Below are 22,932 nucleotides of genomic sequence, written 5' to 3'. Positions count from 1 at the left end.
GCCATTTTACTTCTGTAGAGAGGATAATCACAGGGAGTGACAGTTACTCTTTTCAAATAAAAAGTATAATGTCAGACCTGTAGAATATATGCTCTGCAAGAAACTGTAAGACATAGTGTATTACTATGCATTATAGTGAACTGCTGCATTGTCATGGAAGAAATATCAGTAATCAATATATGATAATATTTCACAATGAACTATATAATTCCACAATACTTGATAGCAGTTCTTACTGATGGTCTGCTTTGATAGATGAAATTCATGATTTTATAATAAAAGCATCTTAAGTGGTACAACTTAGTAGTACTTTTCTGAGTCTATGAGAGTTCAGGTCTTATACTTTGAACACTTTAGTTTTAGGGTAATACTGCATAGAGACTAAAAAAATTATAAATACAATAAATTTTTTACAATAAACACACATTCACCACTTTTAATAAGTTTTAACAATTTTTTGGTATTTTCTGACACACTGAAGCATGCCATGAATAATTCCAATGGAAGCTTCATTTTGTTAATCATATATACCAATTTGACAAGATGTGTTTCAAGGCCAACCTGTTAATAATAATGTATTGAATGTAAATGAGACTTTTTAAAGAAAACTCACAAAATAGTAATAAGTGATTTTTTTAACACCACTACAAATACAAATGTAACATTTATTAGTTTTATTTCTTCTGGCTGTAAGCTTCTCATTTACATAACCTATAAACTTGAGTACATTTCATAAAATCAGCATTATTGTCTGAAAAATTTAACCAAATTTTGCATGTTTTCCAAACTTTAACGAAATATGATACAAACAGCAGTTCAACTTTTACCAACATGATGAAAGCGATGCACAGGGGTCTTAGTCTTAACCCACACCTATAAGAATAAAACACTATAAACAACTAGATGAGCAGCAGAAAAAACTTGACAGTAAATGTGTGGTAATTTGCAAGTTCAATCTCAGCAAAAATCTGCTTCCAGCCTCCTGGTTATGTATGAATTATAAATAAAAAAAAATTTGAAATAAAATTACCAAATGATTAAAAATTTCTGTAAATAAATATAATTCTTAGATGACAAAATAATAATAAAACTTATAATTTTTAATGAAAATCCATTATTTTATTTTTATGAAAGTTGACGTGTTATGTACCATATGACTGTAAAAGACAAATATAACCCATATTTTTTTTTCAGTAAAATTCATAAATTATAAATCCATATACCAATCCTGTGTTGAGAGATATCTACACGTAACACATTCAGTTTTATTAATTGCAGAACTTAGTGTTAAATGAGCATGTCTAAAGTCGTTCTGTATCACTGTCTTTACATTTCTTCAACTTAACAATAATAGAGATGTTACTATGCTAAGTAATGTAAATTCAAAAACTTCTATACTTCCATTATACTAGTACCTATGATTTAATTTTTCCCCAGCAACTTAGTGGCCAAGCAATCAGGTGATAATGCAGAAACTTCAAGGTTGATTTCTGCACTTTTTTATTATTCATAATTTATCTCATTTATCTATCCACAAATAAATAATAATATTTTTTTAAATAGGAATTCATTTTCAATAAAAAATTTCTTCAGTTATTCAATGAGGATGCACAAAATCAGTAGCAACTATAAATCCCTTCTAAAAAAAATCAATTAGCACATTTTTTTTTGTTTACTTAAATGATTTGATACACTTTTCCATTCCTTCCTTGTTCTATGCTAACCTCTTATTTACAAAAAATATGTTATTCCCTATATCTTCATTTATTTGCTTTAAGTGTTCTAACCCCTTCTACAGTAATAACTTATACTTTCTTCTATTACTAAATTTACTATTTTGGTGTACTTTATTATCAGGCTGTGAACCTTGTTTTACTTTTAGTAACAATTTTCCATTGGCTACTTTTTTCCTCTGATTCATCTTAAAATCTCTTCCTTTCAATTTGTCAATCCTTTCTTTTTTTTTGGGGGGGGGAGAATTGTTTTTACTTGAGGTACTTCAGTCATTAGCAGCTATGAACAATAGGAACCCTTACTGCGTTACACAGTCGTTGTCCATAGGTAGCATCCTATCAGATAGTAAGGAGAGCTCTGGCTCTTAGGGCACCCAACATCTTTACCATGAATTTAAAAAGATCACACTGGCAATCACAAAACCAATGATGAGAAGAGAAGGGAGAAAAAATTAAATGGGTGAGAAAGAATGATCCATTTATCAGGATAGAGATAAGTAGTTTATTGTCTTGTCTGGCCTATTCAGCCACTTCATTTTTAATATTCCTCAATAATATCACACTAATTAATATTAGTAATATCAATGATAATAATAAGATAATTAATATCAATAATTATTCTATTATTTGTCCTTCAGGTTCTCCTCTTATTGTACATATTTTGCAACAAACAATAAAGAGAAAAACACAACTATAAAAACAATGAGTAAATCTCAAGATAATTTAATAAATTTCATAACTGCATGATAAGTCTTTCATGAAACAAACACCAGTGATTACTTTGTGTGAAAAAATTAATTAACAAACAAGAAAATTGCAACTAACATACAACACTTATGTGAAAAACTAAAAAAAACTGCTACTCAAGGCCATTCTTTCTAAATATCTAAACTAAGTAGCTAACTAAAAATTCTGTATGTCAAAAAATAAATATAATTATATGCCAGTTTGTAATAAATTAATTAACAATCATAATTCAAATAAAGAAAGTTCAAAAAGATTATTATCTAATACATATAAACATACCTTTTTGCAGGTACTTACTGCATTCGTTAATTACTTAAATAGGTAACCACATCCCCCTGAATAAAAATTTATACAACAGAACTGCCTAAAAGCAAGAAGACTAGTTTACAGATGTGATTAATTACTCTACCATTAATTCGAGACTAAAAAATGAACAAATATACACTACAAGCAGTAGCAGTCTGGCATTACTTATCTTATAAACAGATAATCAAAAATTAAATTTCAAGGTTTAAGGATTAAGTAAATCATAATTCTTCATAAAATAATATTTTTAAATATTTCCTGAAATTCTGTAACAATCATTTACAAAAATAAAAATTCAGGATAATGTTCACCAAAATATATTAACAATAAATATTTGAACAAACCAACTTACGGAAGTTAGTGTAATTAATTTTTTCATAAAAAACTGTTAATTTTTATGTCTGATCAGATGCTAAGATAGTTGATTTTTTATTGCAAAATTAAAATAGGAAATTGCAATTTGCAAAAAATCAGCAACAAGAAACAGACTAATCAGCAAACCACACAAATCACAATATGGAAAAAACCTGTACAATGAAAGCCAAGGGTAAGGTTTCAAAAACATGCATCAATATTTTCTAAGTTTTTGCATCATTCAAAGCATAAATTCATACTTTTTATGGTGCGAGTATAAATATTAATTAATAAACAACATTTTTAAAAGCTAAAAATTTCCCAAAATTGGATTTAAAAATATTATTTTCTTACTTATGGATGAATTTCAATGTTGAAAATTATTCAATTATCAATCAATTTTATTGCCTTCTGGCATGTCCTTACTTTACAGTCCCCCAATGCTTCACAATTTTGTGCCAATTTCGTGTTATGATTGAATATATTCAATTAACACCCAAGAAATCTTGTCATTATTTATACAATGGATCTAGTCTGTAATACCTTTTTATAAGTGTACAATCTGGCAAATTACAACGCAGATAGAAGCCACAAAAATTGAAACATTATCATTACTACAAATTACAGAAGTAAAAAAGTAATTTTATAAGCTTTCTTCAGTACCAAATTTTCTGTGCGGATTCTTAGTCTTAGTCTCTGAGTATATCTCACTGAAGCACAATGTTTCTGTAGTTACAATTTACAAAAAGAGGTCTATGACATTGCTGTTTGTAAAAGTTTTAATAAAGCATTCAACATAAATTACTAAAGATATTTTAGTTCATTAAACATAAACAACTATGACACAAACCACAGTAAAAAAATTTGTGCAAATTTTCAAATTAATCACAATAAACTATTAAGAAAATTATAGTAATTACTACTGTAACCAAAATGTAAAATCCATTTTCACACTATGCAATCAAACTGAAGATGATTGAGAAAGAACAAAAATTCTCTTATAATACAAATAGAAATATGAACAATTTGATACAAATTACGGTAATAACAATGCCACACAGAACACAAAACTTCTCTAGGTTTACAACAGTATCACCTGTTATACTATTTACATCAATGAGAGCATTGGAAAAGGTAGATTTTTAAAAATGTACAACAGAAACAGAAATTATAAAACAGTATCACTGAAAAAAATGAACAATAGTAAACAATTTAATTATAAATAATCAGTATTTATGATATTTAATTTTAATTACCAAAAGTAAACAACACACAGCGAGAAATTATCTTGCTTTTAAATTAGGGTTTTTTGTTTGCAAACAAAAAAACCTTGAACTTGAAACAAAACAGAAAGAAAAAATATTTTATGAGAATACACAAATAAACAAACAAAAGAATCAAATAAAACAAGCAGAAAATAATCCACTGGAAAATGAACCGTAGCAGCTAAATAATTAGTAGCATAAACATCAGTGTATTACAGCAAAAGGAGCCTAACAGTGCAGGACATGCATCAATAACCATCTACCTTGACAGAATCAGTCACATGGAAAATACGAACACTTGTGTACCAAACTGACGTAAATACAGCCGCTGCTGCTGCTGCTGCTACTAAATAAAACAAAACAGAACCATTAAATTTAATTATTTAAAAAATAAACAATTTTTCTTTCAAGTCGTATATTAATTGAAAATATGTTTTACTTGTTTTTCTTTTTGCAGATATATTACTAATGATTGAAGAAATATCCAAATAAAAAGTTATCACTGATTGCAGCAGTTACAACTGTTTAAAATTATTGTATGATGATATTAAGCGTGTGTGAAAAAATACAGTCAGAAAACTCACTATAAAAACCAGTTTAATAATAAATAAAATCTTTTGAATGTAAAAATAAATATAAGTCACAAATATGAAAATGGGAGAGCAAGATTAAAAACGAAAATTACTAGCAAAGAAAATGAGTCAATATATTATAACCTTCTACCAGATTTATTCATTCAAAAAATAGAGGATAGAGCCTTTTCACTTCTACAACATACTTAATTTCTGTGTTATAAGTGATAATACAAAATGACAATTAAATGAACAAAGACAATAACCGTATTTATTGTTTAACATAGAACCACATTAAACATGTTCAGCACGAAAGCACTGACATTAAGAAAAGCTAATCTCATAAGAGGTTTTTTTGTTGAAGGAGGACTAATCTGAAGCACTTCTTCATTCCCTTTTCCATGTAGATCGGTCTCTTAATTTTTTCAAAATATTTGTTACAACCATCTTCATGCATTCTAACCTTTGTCTTCATCAACAAGATTACTTCTATATTTCGTCCTACTACTGAATTACCAAAAATACTTCCTCCTCTTGGTGAATTATGTTTACTGCATGTCTGCCGTATTATGTTACCTTACAACCTAATGTTTCTAGTGAAAATTTGAAAAATGCTTCCCTTTTCTGTAATTTCCTATAAAATTCTTTCATTCTGAACTTCATTAACCCACTTAATTTTCAACATTTTCTATAACACCAATTTCAAAAGCCTCTATATTCATTGCCTTATGGTTTTCCACAGGTTCATATATCATCACTGCACTCAGCATTATATTTAACATATCATATGCATGCATTTTTAAACTATGTATTATTTAAAAATCATGTATATACTACTTGACAAACTCCTAATGATAATCAGTGATGCTTATAATACAATTAATTAATTTTTTTACAAATTATTGTTGTTGAGCAAAAAACAATAATAATAAATTAAATTTAATACAGAAGAGCATTCAAAAGTATTTTATTTATATTACATCAGTTAATATCAAATACTCTTTATTATTAATATTATTATTACTATTTTTATTACTAGATCTGTTTGATACAGGTAAATTTCTTTTCTGTATAAAGATCTTCCTTCTGGAACTAGCCTGATTTAATATCTTCCATAAATCATCCATCCTTTGCAGTTTTATTGCCCAATAAAAAAATACTACAAGGTATAAAATACTACAAGTGCTATTTGAAAATTAACTTCTGTTCTTCAGAATTGTGTGAAGGAGTGGGGGTAATGATTCTATCTTTGCACAGTTGAATAGCCTGGTTCAGTGCAATTCCAGTAATGGTACTGGTAATATCGCTGGCTTCTTTGTTCTTGTAAAACTCTCGTTCGAAATGGCTGCTGTCACAGAAAATCCTGCCGATTGTGAAATGCATGCCGTCATCTGCTTCCTTCATGCAAAAAATGTGTCAGCTGAACTTTGTGCAGTATATAGAGGAAATATGATGAGTGACAGTGTGGTAAAACAACGGTGCCGTATGTTTTGAGAAGATCAAACAACATTCACGAAAATGAAGGAAGTGGTTGACCATCACTTGTCACAGATGAACTTGTTGCAGGTGTCGACATGAAAATTAGAAAAAATCATTGACTCACGACAACAAAATTATCCAAATTTTTTTTATCGCATATCATGAAGTGCAGTGATATATGAAATCATATTCGCACAGATTATGCTTCCACAAATTTGGTACTCACTGGGTGCCTAAGCTTCTTTCTGATGAACACAAAAAAGAGAATGGGGTCAGCACTAACCTTCATTGATTGTTACTATAACAAGGATAAATTCCTTAACCACATCATAACAGCCAATGAGACATGGGTTAAATTTGTTAACATAGAAACAAAGGCTCAATCAATGTAGTGGGGGCAAACCAGTTCTCGAAAAAATGTAAAGACCTGTCAAACACTTTCTTCAAAAAAGCTGAAGACATAGGTTTTTTGGGACCGCTAAGGTGTGATCATGGTTGATCTTATGGAAAAAGCCATGACAAATAACGCTGAAACTTAGTGCAAAACATTGAAGAAATCGATGCAACATGCTGAGTTCAGGCATTGTTTTTCTTCACAACTCTTGTCTGCATATTGCAGTTTGCATTTAATGCCAAATCAACAGTTTCAAGTGGGAGTTGTTTAACCTCCTCCATACAGTCCTGATTTGGCTCTCGCTGATTATCATCTTTTCCTGAAAATGAATGGTTAGTGACACGTTTTGAAAATTATGAGTTGAAAAAAAGGTGTTACTATCTACCTGGCTTAATTCACAGTTGGCAGAGTTTTATGATGAGATATTCAAAAACTTGTTTATAGATGTGACAAGTGCCTTAATTTGTACAGCAATTATGCAGAAAAGTAGCTAAAAGATATATAAAATAAATTCTTTTTTTAGCAATTGGGTATTTCTTTAATAACGAATTGGAAGTTACTTTCTGAAAAGTCTTGTATTAAACATTATGTGTAATTATATAGATTATTTGACAGTTATATGTAATTAAAAAGGATTTCAATATTACACACAAGCTGAATAAAAGAAACCTTTGTTTAATCTAATACCTAAACTGATAAATTTTCTATTTATTCTTTCTTCTAAAATCACAGCACTCATTGACAGCAGTCAAAAACAGTGTAGCAGCAGTTTCAGTGTTTTGATTAAACATTGGTAAACCTATATGATTTCTGATCTGAAAGTTAAAAAGTTAAGCAACTGTCCAGTGTAAGAACATAAACAGCACCCACAACAACAAATCTCAGAAACTGAAAGCAGTATAAAATAAAGAAAGAGCATGTCTAGGCATGTATCTCAGTAATAATCTACAAAAATGTATGTGTAGTAGTACTCTACAAAAAGAAGTACCAAATTTAAACATTTACCTATCTACTGGAAATATTACTACTACTTTATAGAGGACAAGCAATTATATAGTCTTTATACTGAAACATTTTACTACTGATTGTTTCTTTACTCATTTTTTAATATTATCAATGAATGTGTGTTTCTGGAATTTACTCCATGTTTAAGTTTCTTTTCAGAATAATTTTTGCTTCGTTCACTCATCATTGCTGAGCCTTTTAGTTATTAACCATTCAGTTTTTATTTTAGGCTTCTTAGTCATACTAAATTTCATAGAATAGTTCTATTAATTGATACAATAATTTAAACTCAAACAACTTTATGACAGACTGTCCAATTTTAAGCTATTTCAGGCGCTTCTAAATAACATTTTTTTAAAATGAAAAATTAAACTATCTATTAGATGATTTAAAAAAAAAAAGATATATATATATATATATATATTGCCATAACTGTTTAGTATTGTATTATTACTACAGCATTACGGCATCATTCTAATATTCAAAGTATTTTCAAGTGAAATCCAAGAAAATTAGTATTGGAAACCTGAGTATAAAAAAAAAATCCTACCATATTTTTTAAACTCATGTTCAGTAACACTTTTTTAAGTTACTTCTCTAAATTAATTTTATTAATCGTTTTTATCATGACATTTCTTGAGAGTGACTTTTATCATATGGGTAGTATTTTTATACGCTGATCCAATTTTAATAAATACATTTTTTTATCTAAACTTAAAAATGAACCAAAAAATAAAAAAATAAAAAATCTAATTAAATTTTCATCTGAAGACGGCATCAAATTAGGATTACTAAATTTATGGTGGTTTTTTGTTTTTAATTTGACAACAACCTAAAAGTTTAATATTAAAGAAGAATTTAAAAATTATTTTATTTTTAGATTTTTACAGCTTTTTGAAATCAGGTTTACATTTTATTTAGAAATCATAAATCTTGGATAAATGGCTGCAACAGACCTTGATAAAATGCTTAAATAAATACCTAAAAAAACATTCATTAGCACTAATTATCACAGTAGGTTTCTTCTAATGTAAGAAATTTTGAATTATTAATAATATTTATGTTCTTTTAAATAATTCAACAAACTCTTGAGATGGGAAGTAACGTAACCATTGAAATACATTTAGTAGTTCAGAAGATGACAAAGAAGATGTGTACAGCACGTACACAGAGGGAGAAATATAGTACTCCTTCAGGCTTTTTTTTTGCTTGATAGGTTAATTCAACACAGAAACTTACAGAGAAGCTTGTATGTGTGAATATGGAAATGGAATTTTGTAGTGTACGAAAAATGTCATGCCTGACTGGGAAATTAAACCTAGGACCCCCAGGATGAAAGGCCGAGATGCTACCATACCACCACGCTTTGTTACAGCAGAATAAAAAAAAAATCAATTACTGAATTTACAGAAAAAATTATCCTTAGATGTGAATTCAAATTAGGATCTAAACCACAAAAATAAAAATCTAGAAAGTTCCAGTCTAGTCAAAAAACAGAACTGGAGCAGAACTACTGTACAACTACTTAATTATAGAATGAATGCTACATAACAGGTTATGGACATACAATACTAACACCAAGTATTAAGGGAGCTGGGTTGGTTCCCCAGCTCCTTTAATAAGGAACTTATTAAGGGAAGAGGTTGGGTTGGTGGAGCTTTGCTAAAACAGGAACTTATATCAATAAGAAGTTGAAATATCAATAAGAATTTTTGTCTTCACATTAACTAAAATCATACGCAATATTTCATTAATAGCTTTAAATTAAGGTTAGAATAAATACTGAAAGAATACAATGGCAAAAAAAAGGAGAAATTAAAAAATTAAAAACACTTCCATAATGAAAAAATCATTCTGGTGACAGTGCACATTTACTTTCAAAATTTATTATAACTCATAAAATATTAACTGTAATACAACAAAAAAATAAGTTGCCCTCAGAAATAATCCCATCTGTTATAAATTTCAGTAAATTATATCAATATTCCAACAGACAGCACAAATAAAAAATCTGTTATGCAAAAAAAAAAAAAGAAAGAAACCATATAATTTCTAATGGCAGGATTTGATTTTAGCGGCTTCATGACTAGTATCACATTACATTTTGTTTGTTTATGATCAGTCTAGCCATTTTTGTTTATTTGGGGTTACACATGTTACATATGTTGTAATCATAACACTGATACACAAAAAAAAAAAAATTGTTTAACGCTTTTCTAAGTGTGATACCATTTCTTGAATTACTTTTTTGCGCAAATTACAGATCTGTAAATACAATTTTTCTATCACCCTTAGTTTTAAATAAATGTCACTACAAAATAAATTACGGGAAAATATAGTTAAAATGTGTAAAATTTATAATTTTGCTTGGCCATACCTGTATTAGAATGATTTTGCTGATGATTTTCTTTTATAAATAGCCTCAGGCACATCCTGAATTAACATCCAGCATTACATCGACTAGCATGTTAGTATTCCATTTCCCTTTATAGAGGCTTTCAATCACTGAAATGTCTTGGTGGAAACGTTCACTGTGTTCATCACTTATGTCTCCGAGGTTGTCCGAGAAAAAATCCAGATGTGAGAGGAGGAAATGTATTTTCAAAGACTTATTACAATCCATAGCTCTGTATGAAGTAAGAAGTTGATTAAAAATATTGTGCTAATTGTCGGATTTATGTTTGCCGAGAAAATTTGGGCAAACCTCTGTAAATGAACCCCAAGCTGCACTTTCTACATTATTTAACATTGAGTTAAATAATCATTTTTGACCAACTTTCTTATTTGAGGACCAACAAATATTCCTTCTTTAATTTTTCTTTCACTTGCATTCAGAAATTTCTGCCTGTTGTACAGAAATCCGGGACTATCCTTCTTCGCTGCTTTTACAAAATTTTTTATTAATTCTAGTTTGATATGTAGAGGGGGAAAAAATATTTTTTTGGGTTCAACTAAGGACTCATGAATATTTCTCCCATTTGGAGTTAAGTTGTCTTGTTTCTTCCACTCTTTGGTAACATAATGTTAATCCCTAGCTCGGCTCTCCCATTCGCAAAGAAAACAGATGTACTTAGTATGGCCTAACTGCATGCCTAACAAAATAGCTACAACTTTCAAATCACCATATGTTCCAGTTATGTTTTTTATAATTTATTTTTTCAATGGCGTCTTTCATCACATCCTATGCCTCTTTCAAAATAATACCATAAACGATTGGCATCAAAGGATATTTTTTTCTGTTGTGTAGTAGAACCACTTTTAAACTATACTAGCACAAATCTATGAAAAGGCACCAGTCCTCAGGTTTACGAACTTGTCCTAAATGCAACATAAGTTCATCAATATTTGTGCATTAAACCAAATTATTTTCATCAATAAAGTACTGAGAAAGTTCTTTTTGTTGGCTTCGAAACCCCGAAGTTATTTTATTTTTTTGAAGTAAATTCCAACCTTGCAGTCTTGATCTAACAGCAGAGCTTGATTTTTTGATAAATTTAAATCCCTAACCAAGTCATTTAATTCACCTTGTGATATAAGATGTGGCGGCTTACTGGAAGATAGTTCAAAATCAAAATCATTGTTGTTTTCTTCAGTACTGCCTGATTCTTCAACGCTGTTTTCAAAACATACATTCACAGGTGGCTTAGGAAGTGGAATAATTTCACTGTGACGTATACAAGCCTGATTGCAGATTGCAATGAAGGATATTTTACAGTATGTTTATATTTTTACAAATTGCAGACACACTTGTTAAACGAAAGTAACAATCAGTTACATGATCCTTTGGTTCATGCTAAACCATAGGTACACCAAATGACAAAGTCTTCCACGTACCTTTCAGCCATTCTCTTAAATATACAGAAAAATTAGTGCATACTGTATGAGAAGCCCATGTCTTATACTAATCACCAATTTTACAGTTAAAGTACCAATGATATGCTTTTTTAATTAAAGGTGTAATGTTTTTTCTATTCCATTTTATGGTAAAATCACCATATTCTAACAAAAGGCATCCATATCATTTACACAATTTTGAGGCATTATGACACTGCACTGTTAACAAACTTAAGACAGCAATAAAACTGAACAAAATTAATTCATTCCTAAATCCAGTACTTAATACAAACACCACATTTATGCTTTCAGCTACATGTTTTGACCTTCACAGACATGATTTTGTCTATGAAGACTCACTCTTCAGTGTTAGATATGATGCCATAATACGTGACAATGATATAATTCTTTGTATTGTATTTTTTATAGCTTACATACTATGTTAACAAAATTAAAGAATGAAAAATGAGCTAACAAAATACAATGTAGGAGCTTAAAATGCTAACTATTCATTGAAAAATGAAAAGATCCTTTAATTAAAATTAAAAAAATTTTCTGAAATGGTGGGTGATAGAACGATTCTGGGTTCATATTTGTTTTCAGCATCAAAAGCAGATTAAAATCATGTATCACATGTTGGGAAACAAAAATTGTGTTTATCAGTGTAATTGCACTGATAAACACATTATCCACTAATATTGATATCTTGAAAAAAGCAACAGCTATATACATTCTTACACAACTAATTTAAAATGTTGAGAGGTGGACAATGACCAATTTGAGGTGGGATGCAAAACCAAAATTTATTCCTAAGACTAGTTGCTTTGATGATATTATGTAACACATTAATGTGTATTGTATACAAATTCATTTATTACAAATTGTATTTGAAGTTCTGAATATAACCCCTCTAAGAAAGAAAAAAAATACTTTTAATATTTAAAAAAAGTAGCATACATGTAAAAAATAAGTATAACAAATAACAATACGACCACTAATACATAATGAAATCATATAATAACATAATAATGAAGTTCTAAAAAAAATCAGAGGATTGTTACAAGTACATACTTTTTTAAATAAATGTTTTCTATGCTAATTTAAACAGAAAATAAACTTCATAAAAATTAATTCCAAAAGTAACAGTAAATTTTTTTAAATTGATAATTATCCAAACATTAATAACAAATTTATTTAAAGCTCTTATTTATATATATAAACACACACACTTAATGCAGTAACTTCAACACAAGATATGTTTATTTTTATAATTACATACAGACAAGCAAATATAATATTATTATTATTACTAAAGGCTATAAACTTATACAATAAAGGAGGATGAATACTTACTTTTTACTTGTTTTTTAATTGCTTTTGTTGGGTCCAACCAATGCTGAAATAAAAAAAAAAGAAGAATTTAACTTATATGGAGAAAAACTTTAAAAAAATAATCACAAATAACTGTCAGTTTCTTTCATAACAGAATTACCTTTATAACATACATTAATATAAGAACATCACTTTTTATTTTTTCATGATACTGTTGCAAATTTTCCCACACAGTGATTTGTTTTATGACTTCTTCCTTTTATATTTTAACAGGTGATCATATTTTTAAATTTCATAAAATGTTGATGTTCCTAAATGATTTGATAACTACCATGATTTGCGTATTTGACATAAGCCACCCCTTTGCTTGGCAGCAAGATGGGCATCACCTCACAATGGTCTTCAAGTCTGAGACTACCTCAATTAAACCTATCCTGAATGGATAGGACATCAAGTAATAAATGAATGGCAACCATGTTCATGTGATTTGATGCCCTACAATTATTTGCTTTGAGGAATTGTCAAAGACATGGCATTGTCTTCAAATTTAAATGACCTCTATGACTTTAAGTTGTCAGTTGAAAAGTCAGTTTAGTTTAGAAATCTGGAAAACTTTAATTTAAAATTTATTCAATGGTTAAACTTTAGTGGCAGAAGAACAATATTTTTAATAATTCTATGATACGTTTTGATATGTATTAAACATGAATTAATACAAAGACAAAATAATTATTTATAAAACTATTGCAACTAGGATCTATTTTTAAGTTATTAAAAATTATTTAAAAGAAAGAAAAACAAAAATCATGGAAGAAATGAAACCAAGAGAAAACATGCTGAATGAAACTGAAAGTGAATCTGTAACATTTGATAATCAAATTACATTACATTTAATAAACTACTTCTAACAATTACTTTTATAGTTGAACAATATAAACATTAAAAAAAATGTGGTGGTTAGGTAACTTAGAACTGCATAAAAAATTATGAATAATTTGTAGTGTAATTACAAATTTAAATGATAAAAAATTAATTAATAGTCTGAAACTTTTAATATTTTTGTTACATGTACATTCAAATTCGATCAACTGTGCAAAGATTATAAATTGTGGAATTTTGTAACAGACTGAAAAACTTACAGCAGTGAACTAAATCATTTTTCTCTAAGAAATTACTTCTTTAAATAAAAATAATAACTAATGATAAATGAATATGGTGATTGATTACCAATTTAAAAAATAAATTCTATCATTTTTGGATGTACGCTTTCATATAAATGACCAAGATAACAAACATAACAGTCAACACTGGAGAGCAGTAACAATTCCTGATGATTTAAAAAGCTACAAGTAACTGATCAGAAATAAATTTATACAAGATTGTTTGTTCATTAATAAATTAAAACTTTGAGAAGAATAACTGACAAATAACGAAGCCTTCAATTTTATATGGTAATTTAGTACGAATTTCTAATCAAGGCAGGTAAGTAAACAGGATTCTAACAACAATTCAGGAAATTGACACTTGAAAGCTATTATTTTCTTTTGGGAACCTGAAAGACAGAGTTTATGTAACTAAACCTAGACTGTTACTGAAATAACAAGATGTTTAATCGAAGAAACTGTTCATAACATGATAAAACAAGCTCTAAATTAACAAATCATGTTAATCTGAGAGCTATTACGTCAGATAAGCTGTCAAACCAAAGAGGAGAAGGTTTTTAAATGTTTATTATAGCTGGGTTAATGAGCCTATTAAATTTGTTAATTGATTGAATTAAAGGAGAAAAACATTTTATTATCCTTAAATATTGAAATTAATCTAATTCTGTAATACTGTTGAACAATTATATGTAATTTTGTAAACTATAAAAGAAATAATAAATTCATAATGTTTGTGTAGTTCAAAACTGCAAAAATAATTTTTAAAATCAGTTTATTGAATGGAGCTTGCCAATTAAGACATAATGAAAAATCACTAATTGAATTTAGTACATCTCTTCCTCAAAATTCATTTCCTGCATAATTTTTGCAAATGTGTACTTTACATAGCTAATATCATGAAAATCAAGCACATTATTGATAAATAGTTTTCACCTTTATTTTTCTTCAAATCTTTTTACATGAAATAACCTATCACAAGAGAATTACACCATTGAAAAAAAATTAAATTTATCTTCAAGAAAACAGAACCAAGAAGACAGAAACTTCATATTAATCATAAGGAAGTATTTTTATAGCTTCTATTCAGTAGAAGCAGTTATATAATTCATTGTTTAACAACAGAAAGGAGTATATTAATTAGTTGCTTATATTAATGTCCAAATTTTTTTTATGGCTGTAATCTATGTTAACCACTTGAACTATCAGTTGTTAGTATTGCTGTCTGAGAATAATGGATGTATACTATACAGCCACAACCAGCAGTGGAAATGAAAGGATCCCACTTGTAGTGGCGAATATCACTCTTGTTTCAGTGGACTTTGTAAGCTGGTGTGTAACCATGTATTCAGTGCAATACAGGCAACTAAATACTTAAATGTTTATTTTTCCTAGTAAAACTTCTTGAAGAGTGCTTATTATTCTTGAAAACGGTACCTTTTTCAGGAGTAACATGCAACTCAGGATTCTTCAAGTGATATGGTTACAGTACTTAATGTACATACACATTAGTAATCTGTTTATATATTCCAGTGACACTCATATTTATATTTACTAGACTATTACCAGACCTTTCTAACACCCTATAAATTATTCTCTATATTTTTAAAATATTGTTAAACAGTAATTATTTTGCAAGAGCAATATAAACTTAAGGTCATCTTAGTTGCTGAACCTATATACATACCGTTTCAATTAATTCTCTGATATCAATTTAGAAATCTTGTTTACACCCAGAAAAGTTATAAAATATAAATCATTATAGATTAGAGTAGCTACTGAGTACCAGATCGGTGAGCAAACACATCAAGTGATTACACTGATAGACAAAAAAAATTTATTTAATGTTTCTCTAGTGTGATACCATTTCTTGAATTGCTTTTTTAAGTACATTACACATCTGTAAATAAAATTTTTCTATGACCCTTAGTTTTAAATAAATTACACTTCAAAAAAAATTAAGGGAAAATATAATTAAAATCTGTAAAATTTATAATTTTGCATGGCCATATCTGTGTTAGAATGATTTCACTGATGATTTTCTTTTATAAATAGCCTCAGGCACATCCTGAATTAATGTCCAACAGTAATTGGCTAGCATGTTAGTATTCCATTTCCCTTTATAGCGGGCCTTTCCATCACCAAAATGTCTTGGTGGAAACATTCACCGTGTTCCAGGAAAAAACCAGATGCAAGTGGAGGAAATGTATTTTCTGACACATATTACATCCCATAGCTCTGTATGAAGTAAGAAGTTGATTATCAATATCGTGGTAATTGTCGGATTTTTGTTTGCCAAGAACGTTTTGCATACATCTTTAAATGAAGCCCAAGCTGCACTATCTACATTATTTAACATTGAGTTAAATACTTCATCTTTGACCAAATCTCTGATATCAGGACCAACAAATATTCCTTCTTTAATTTTTTCTTCACTACATTTGGACATTTCTGCCTGATGTGCAAAAATCCAGGACTATCTTTCTTCATTGCTTTTACAAAATTTTTCATTAGTCCTAGCTTGATATTAGGAGGGAGGGGGTAAAATTATTTTTTGGGTTCAACTAAGGGGCTCATGAATAATATTTTTCCCATTTGGAGTTAAGCTGTCTTGTTTCTTCCACTTTTTGGTAACATAATGTTTATCCCTAGCTCGGCTGTCCCATTCGCAAAAAAACACATGTACTTAGTATAGCCTAACTGCATGCCTAACAAAATAGCTATAGCTTTCAAATCACCACATATGTTCCAGTTATGTTTTTTATAATTTATTTTTTCAAGATCGTCTTTCATCACCTATGCCTCTTTCAAATTAATACCATAAACGATTGGTATCAAAAGATATTTGTTTCCACTGTGTAGTAGAACCATTTTTAAACTAGCACAAATCTATGAAAAGGCACCAGTCCTCAGGTTTATGAACTTGTCCTAAATGCAACATAAGTTCATCAATATTTGTGCATTAAACCAAATTATTTTCATCAATAAAGTACTGAGAAAGTTCTTTTTGTTGGCTTCGAAAGCCTGAAATTTTTTTTTTTTTTTGAAGTAAATTCCAACTCTGCAGTCTTGATTCTAACAGTTGAGCTTAATTTTTTGATAAATTTAAATCCCTAACCAAGTCATTTAATTCACCTTGTGATATAAGATGTGGCTTATTGGAAGATAATTCAAAATCAAAGTCATTGTTGTCTTCTTCAGTACTGCCTGATTCTTTATCGCTGTTTTTGAAACACATTCACAGGTGGCTTAGGAACTGGAATAATTTCACTGACAGGTACAGATTGCAATGAAGAATATTTTATCCTTCTAATTACATACTGTAATTTTACAGTATGTTTATATTTTTTACAAATTCCAGACACAGTTGTTAAACAAAAGTAACAAACGATTACATGATACTTTCGTACACGCCAAACCGTAGGTACACCAAATGGCAAAGCCTTCTGGGTACCTTTCAGCCATCCTCTTAAATATACAGAAAAATTAGTGCATACTATATGAAGAGCCATGTCTTATCCTGATCACCAATTCTACTTGAAAATACAAATGATATGCTTTTTTAATTAAAGGTGTAATGTTTTTTCTATTTGATTTTACGGTAAACTCACTACAATTAAAAAAAGGCATCCACATCATTTATACAATTTTGAGTCATTATGATACTGCACTGTTAAAAAATTTAAGACAGCAGTAAGACTGAACAAAATTAATTCATTCCTAAATCCAGTAATTCATACAAACAACACAGCTGTGTTTTCAGCTACATGTTTTGACCTGCACAGACATGATTAATCTTGTCCATGAAGGCTCACTCTTCAGTATTAAATATGATGTCACAATATGTGACTATGATATGATTTAATTCTTTGTCTAGCATTGTTTATTTATAGCTTACAAATTATGTTAGCAAAGTTAAACAATAAGAAATGAGCTAAAAAAATACAATGTAGGAGCTTAAAATGCTAACTATACACTAAAAAATGAAAAATATCTTTTAATTAAACTTTAAAATTTTTTTAAAAAATGGTGAGTGATAGAATGATTCTGAGTTCATGTTCGTTTTCAGCATCAAAAACAGATTAATATCATGTATCGCATGTTAGCAAACAAAAATTATGTTTACCAGTGTTATTTATCTACTTAATGATATCATTAAAAAAATGCCAACAAAAGCTTTTGTGTGTTTTTCTGCATAATATTCTTCAATGATGTAATGTTACTAATAATTTTCTAAGGTCTGTTTATAGGGGTTGTAACAAATCTAAGAGTATTTAATATTTTTTCAAATTTTATATTTTTTTATATTTTGGATTACGACAGTCAATTCAAAATCAAATTTATCTGTATTTATTTATTAAAAATGAACTTAACACTTAAAATTTAATCACATTAAATGTTATATCTATTACTGCAGAAGGATACACTTCATTGATTTAAAATAAATAATATAAATAGTAAAAAAAAATTATTTTTACCTGTACATTGTTTGCATCGGTAAACTGTAATCCAAAATAATCTTTCTCGATGAGATCAAGCGAATAAAATACTTGTTCATAAAGATCACTTCCAACTGCCTTTTTCTGTGAAAAAATTGAATAATTATTAATTTATAATAAAATGAAAATGATAATTGCATCACTGCAGAAAGTTGTATTTGAAGGGTAATGTTTTAGATTTAAGTTTACTTTAATATCTTGTTTATAAGATCTTATTTTTAAAGCATCAGCAAGAAATTTGTAATAGATTTGATAAAGTACATTATCCATACATAAAGTTGCATATTTTACTTTACTGTTGAGCAAATCTGGCAAAATTTACTGAATTTAAACTTGTGATTGTAACTGCATTTGCATTCAAATTAAAATGTATGCCTTCTACAAATTACAAAAATGTGAATAATGCTTATCCTTATCCTTCACTAAACCTTTCTAATTAATGCATTTACTTATTTTCTTAGTTGAAGATAAATATATTCTATACTGATTAGTTTAAGCAGTGTAAGTCATACAAATTTTATTATCTTTACTCCAATGATAAAGAATAAGAAAACTAATTCTAACTTACAAATACTCATTTAGAAAAATAAAAAGTTCAAACTGATAGCTAGAAATCATAAATCTTAGAAAAATTGTAAAAGTGTTCCTTATAGGTTATGAAAATTCTGTACTTCTATCCTGTGTAAATAAATAGGGGCTACTCCAACACTAAAAATGCTTCACTGAATGAATGAAAAAAAAAATACATAAAACTTCAATTTTTACAGTTGTATGAGGTTTTTTAGAAATAATTATTTTTGAAAAAGTTGTAATAGTTACAATTTTACAAACTGTATTATTTTTAATGCTATTTCCTAAAGTACATGCACAAATATTTTTTTTTATAAATTAAAAACAAGGGAGAAAACATTTTCATCAAATTCATTCTTCAAAAAACAACCATCCTCACCTTTTTTTTAATTTTATTGAACAAATCAGACAGTATTTTACAAATATAATTTTATGATTGTATTAAGTTGTATCTGAATACTCAAACATTAATTTACACATTTGCATACTTATGGAATTTTCTAATTATTAAGTTGCTAAAGACTTTAATTGTTGATGTAACTATAAATAAAAAAATCATTATTATTCTAATTAAGATTTTAGTATTTTTGGACTCAGACATAAAACACTGAGAATACAGATAATAGGAGGAGAGGTAATTTTTAATTACTGATAGGTGTACTTCCATTCCTCTACTCTAAAATAGCTGAGACAGTAAAAAATTATTATTTTTAAAATTGATTACATATTTTAAACTGTTTGATATTGTTATGAAAGAGCAGCATCAACATTTTCAGTCATCTCGGCGAAAACTGCTATTGTTCTTTACGTTCCCTTTCATGATTTTCCAAACCATAGAAACCATATTGCTTCATTAAATCTCGAATTCATCACACCAGAAATACAGTACATACAGTTTACGAATTTTTGTTTTGATGTGAAATACAATTTTTGTCAGAATAGAAATCACATTTCTGAATCTAAAATCAATTATTGTATTTTAGGGTTATTTATAATGGTATTTTAGGGTTTAAGTTATTTAGGGTTATTCTGGTAGATATTGTACAAAATTAAATTGAATTAAGGGGAGTCAGGAGTTCTGTTTCCAACCTACCTTCCCTATACTAACATAAGGAACATTTTCTCAGCTTGTATTATAGTCTGAACATTATGACATTTTTTGTGCTGTTTATTCTATCCTTGATACATATTTAACATGAAGATTTTTTAAAATTTTGATTTAAAAAATAAATAATGGTTTTGTATTCTAGTGCTACATGTATCAAATCTCGGTGAATTTAACTACATAAAAACATACAGACTGTTTTCAGCAAATATCTCGAAGTTAAAATGTGTATATGGATATCTAAAGGCATACCAGAAAATTTGGGTTTGATTGCTCATTTGGTTTCCGAGAAAATGTTCCTGTTGTGCTAAAATCATAAAACTCACAAAACTGCAAAAATAAAATACAACTTTATCCAACCTCAAAACAGGCCAGCTCCATATTCTTCTTCCTGCTCCTCCCAATTTTCTCTTGGCAATCTTCTTTTCTCTTGTGGCTAATCTCTCGTAATATGAAATTGACTTTTCAGCTCATTGGATTTGTTGTGTGTCAAGTTCTTTCGAGTCCTTTAGCATGTAATATCAAGGTTGAAGTCCAAGTCTATGAATAACATCACAACAACTAATGTTTCATTTGTTGACAGTAGCCACAGCCTCATACCCGCCAAATTCAGGAGTTTTTCTTTTTATTAATACATGTTTTGGAAGCACTGTCCACACTACATTATTGAAGGAGTCATTTACATTTTCCATAGTTCAATGAATGCACTTACTCAATAAATTACGGTTAGATAAAGCTTGAAAAACAGTTGAAAAACAGCTGAGGATCTACCAAGTGTTAATTATATTTACACCAACTTTTTATTCCTTTAGGACACAACCTGTTACCATCTGGTTCATCGCAGTCACAAACACTGGAGAAAAATCTATTAGCAGCATAAATTTCAAAAATTTCTTAAAAATAGAAAGGAACATCGTACAACAATGTCATATACATCACATTAATTACAAGATTTTGGAATATAATAAAATGAAAAAACCAAAAAAATGACAAAAATAAGATTTTCGAACTCCTGACTCCCCTTAAGCTAAGTTTCTATTTAAAATAATTTAAACTTTAAAAAATAAGATGCAATCCTTTAAAACACACAATTAAAAAATAAAAGGAGGCTCGGGAGGCAAGCTGGGGAAAATGGAAAGCAATAAAAATGAAGGAATGTTGATTTTAAAATATATAAATACTAAATCTAGTAAGGAGAATGCGGTCTATCCTGTGGTATAAACTGTAAAACAAATATGATAAGAATAATTATCTTGTTATGAATTTTTTTAAAAACTGGTTTGTGTTATACAGTGTTTTTCCTGTTAAACCAACCAAGCTAGGTTTACGAAGAATACCATACCTGCATTTATAGTATTATACATGTAATCATTATATTTTGTATACTTCACAATAATTCATAATTATAATTCATCTATTAGCCTAATGGAAAATCTGTAATTGCAAAATATTTATTTTTGAAATTTTCAGTTAATTTTTGTGTTGATCGAACCAATAATCAATTTTTATGGATTTTTACAATTATGGTAACATAAGAAGCATGCATGAATTAAATTACTGTGCTAAAAAAATACAGTTCACTGTAAAATAACCAGGGAAAAATAATTACAAAGAAATGGAAAATAAAATAAATATTTTCTATTGACAGTTTCTTCTGTCAATAAAACTGTTATAATGATGATGCTGAAATTTCTCAGCACTTGTAGGACTTAAAATTTCCCTTCCTAAAGTAATCAAGTCTTAAATTACCATTACTCTTATGATTTTCCTCATTTTTTTATCAAAAGAAAAAATATAAGTTCTGGAATAGTTCCTAGTTTCTGAAAGTACATGTAAAAAACTTAGTTCTATGCTAACGTGCTTTGTCTTCAGTTATTATGCAGTTAAGAAACCTCAAACAATAGTATTTATTGCACAAAACATTTAAAAAAATTATCCTTTACCTTTGTAATAAAGAAGATAGATAATTCCACACTGGTAACATCTCATTAAAAGACAAATATTAAGAGTTTAGTGACGAAAGATTTAAATTGATGCATTATAAAAGTAAACAAATTTTTTTAATCGAATAATTTTTAAAGCCACATTTCTTATTATTTCTAACTGCATTAACAATGATATTTTTTGACGGGCTAAAAAAAAAACTTATGAGTAAAATTTATAAGTTTTTTCTCTCTTTGAAACAGCAATTATTTCAATATCTTCTAAACTCCTGGTTTGATATCCTAAAAAATGAAACGCATCAACATCCTGATCATAAGAGTTACAGAATCAAGTTTTTGTACGTAAAAAAAAAAATATTTATCCGATGTAGTTTTTCATGCAAAAACTGTAGTTCTTCCCTCTGAATCAAACTTCAAAAGTTGTTTTTCAATAAATATCTAGTGCAATTGCAATAGAAAATGTTCTGATCAGAGCACGAATCTTTCATTGTAAATTATTGGCAGATACCTATCTAAATTTTCTTCAAGATGAGTTTTTTCAGTTTTTAAAGGCTGTACCTCTGATAGCAGCTTACTGTCCTGTGGTATATACTGTAAAACAAATATGTTAAGAATTATCTGTTACGAATTTTTT

General features: G+C 28.4%; 1 protein-coding gene across 4 annotated transcripts in view; it reads right to left on the bottom strand.

The window, feature by feature from the left end:
* Window positions 1-22,932, bottom strand: part of yrt (erythrocyte membrane protein band 4.1-like yurt) — a 213,570-nt gene that overhangs the window by 81,871 nt on the left and 108,767 nt on the right. For all 4 annotated transcript variants that reach the window (XM_075358187.1, XM_075358195.1, XM_075358204.1 and 1 more), the window contains exons 2-3: window positions 18,660-18,764; window positions 13,043-13,085 (exon numbers count right to left, since the gene is read on the bottom strand). In XM_075358187.1, coding sequence (XP_075214302.1) covers window positions 13,043-13,085; window positions 18,660-18,764 — 148 coding nt within the window. The remainder of the gene's footprint in view (window positions 1-13,042; window positions 13,086-18,659; window positions 18,765-22,932) is intronic.

Source organism: Lycorma delicatula, chromosome 1 (genome assembly GCF_047948215.1).
Source record: "Lycorma delicatula isolate Av1 chromosome 1, ASM4794821v1, whole genome shotgun sequence".
Taxonomy (NCBI): Eukaryota; Metazoa; Arthropoda; class Insecta; order Hemiptera; family Fulgoridae; genus Lycorma; species Lycorma delicatula.
This window is presented reverse-complemented; position numbering and strand designations above follow the sequence as displayed.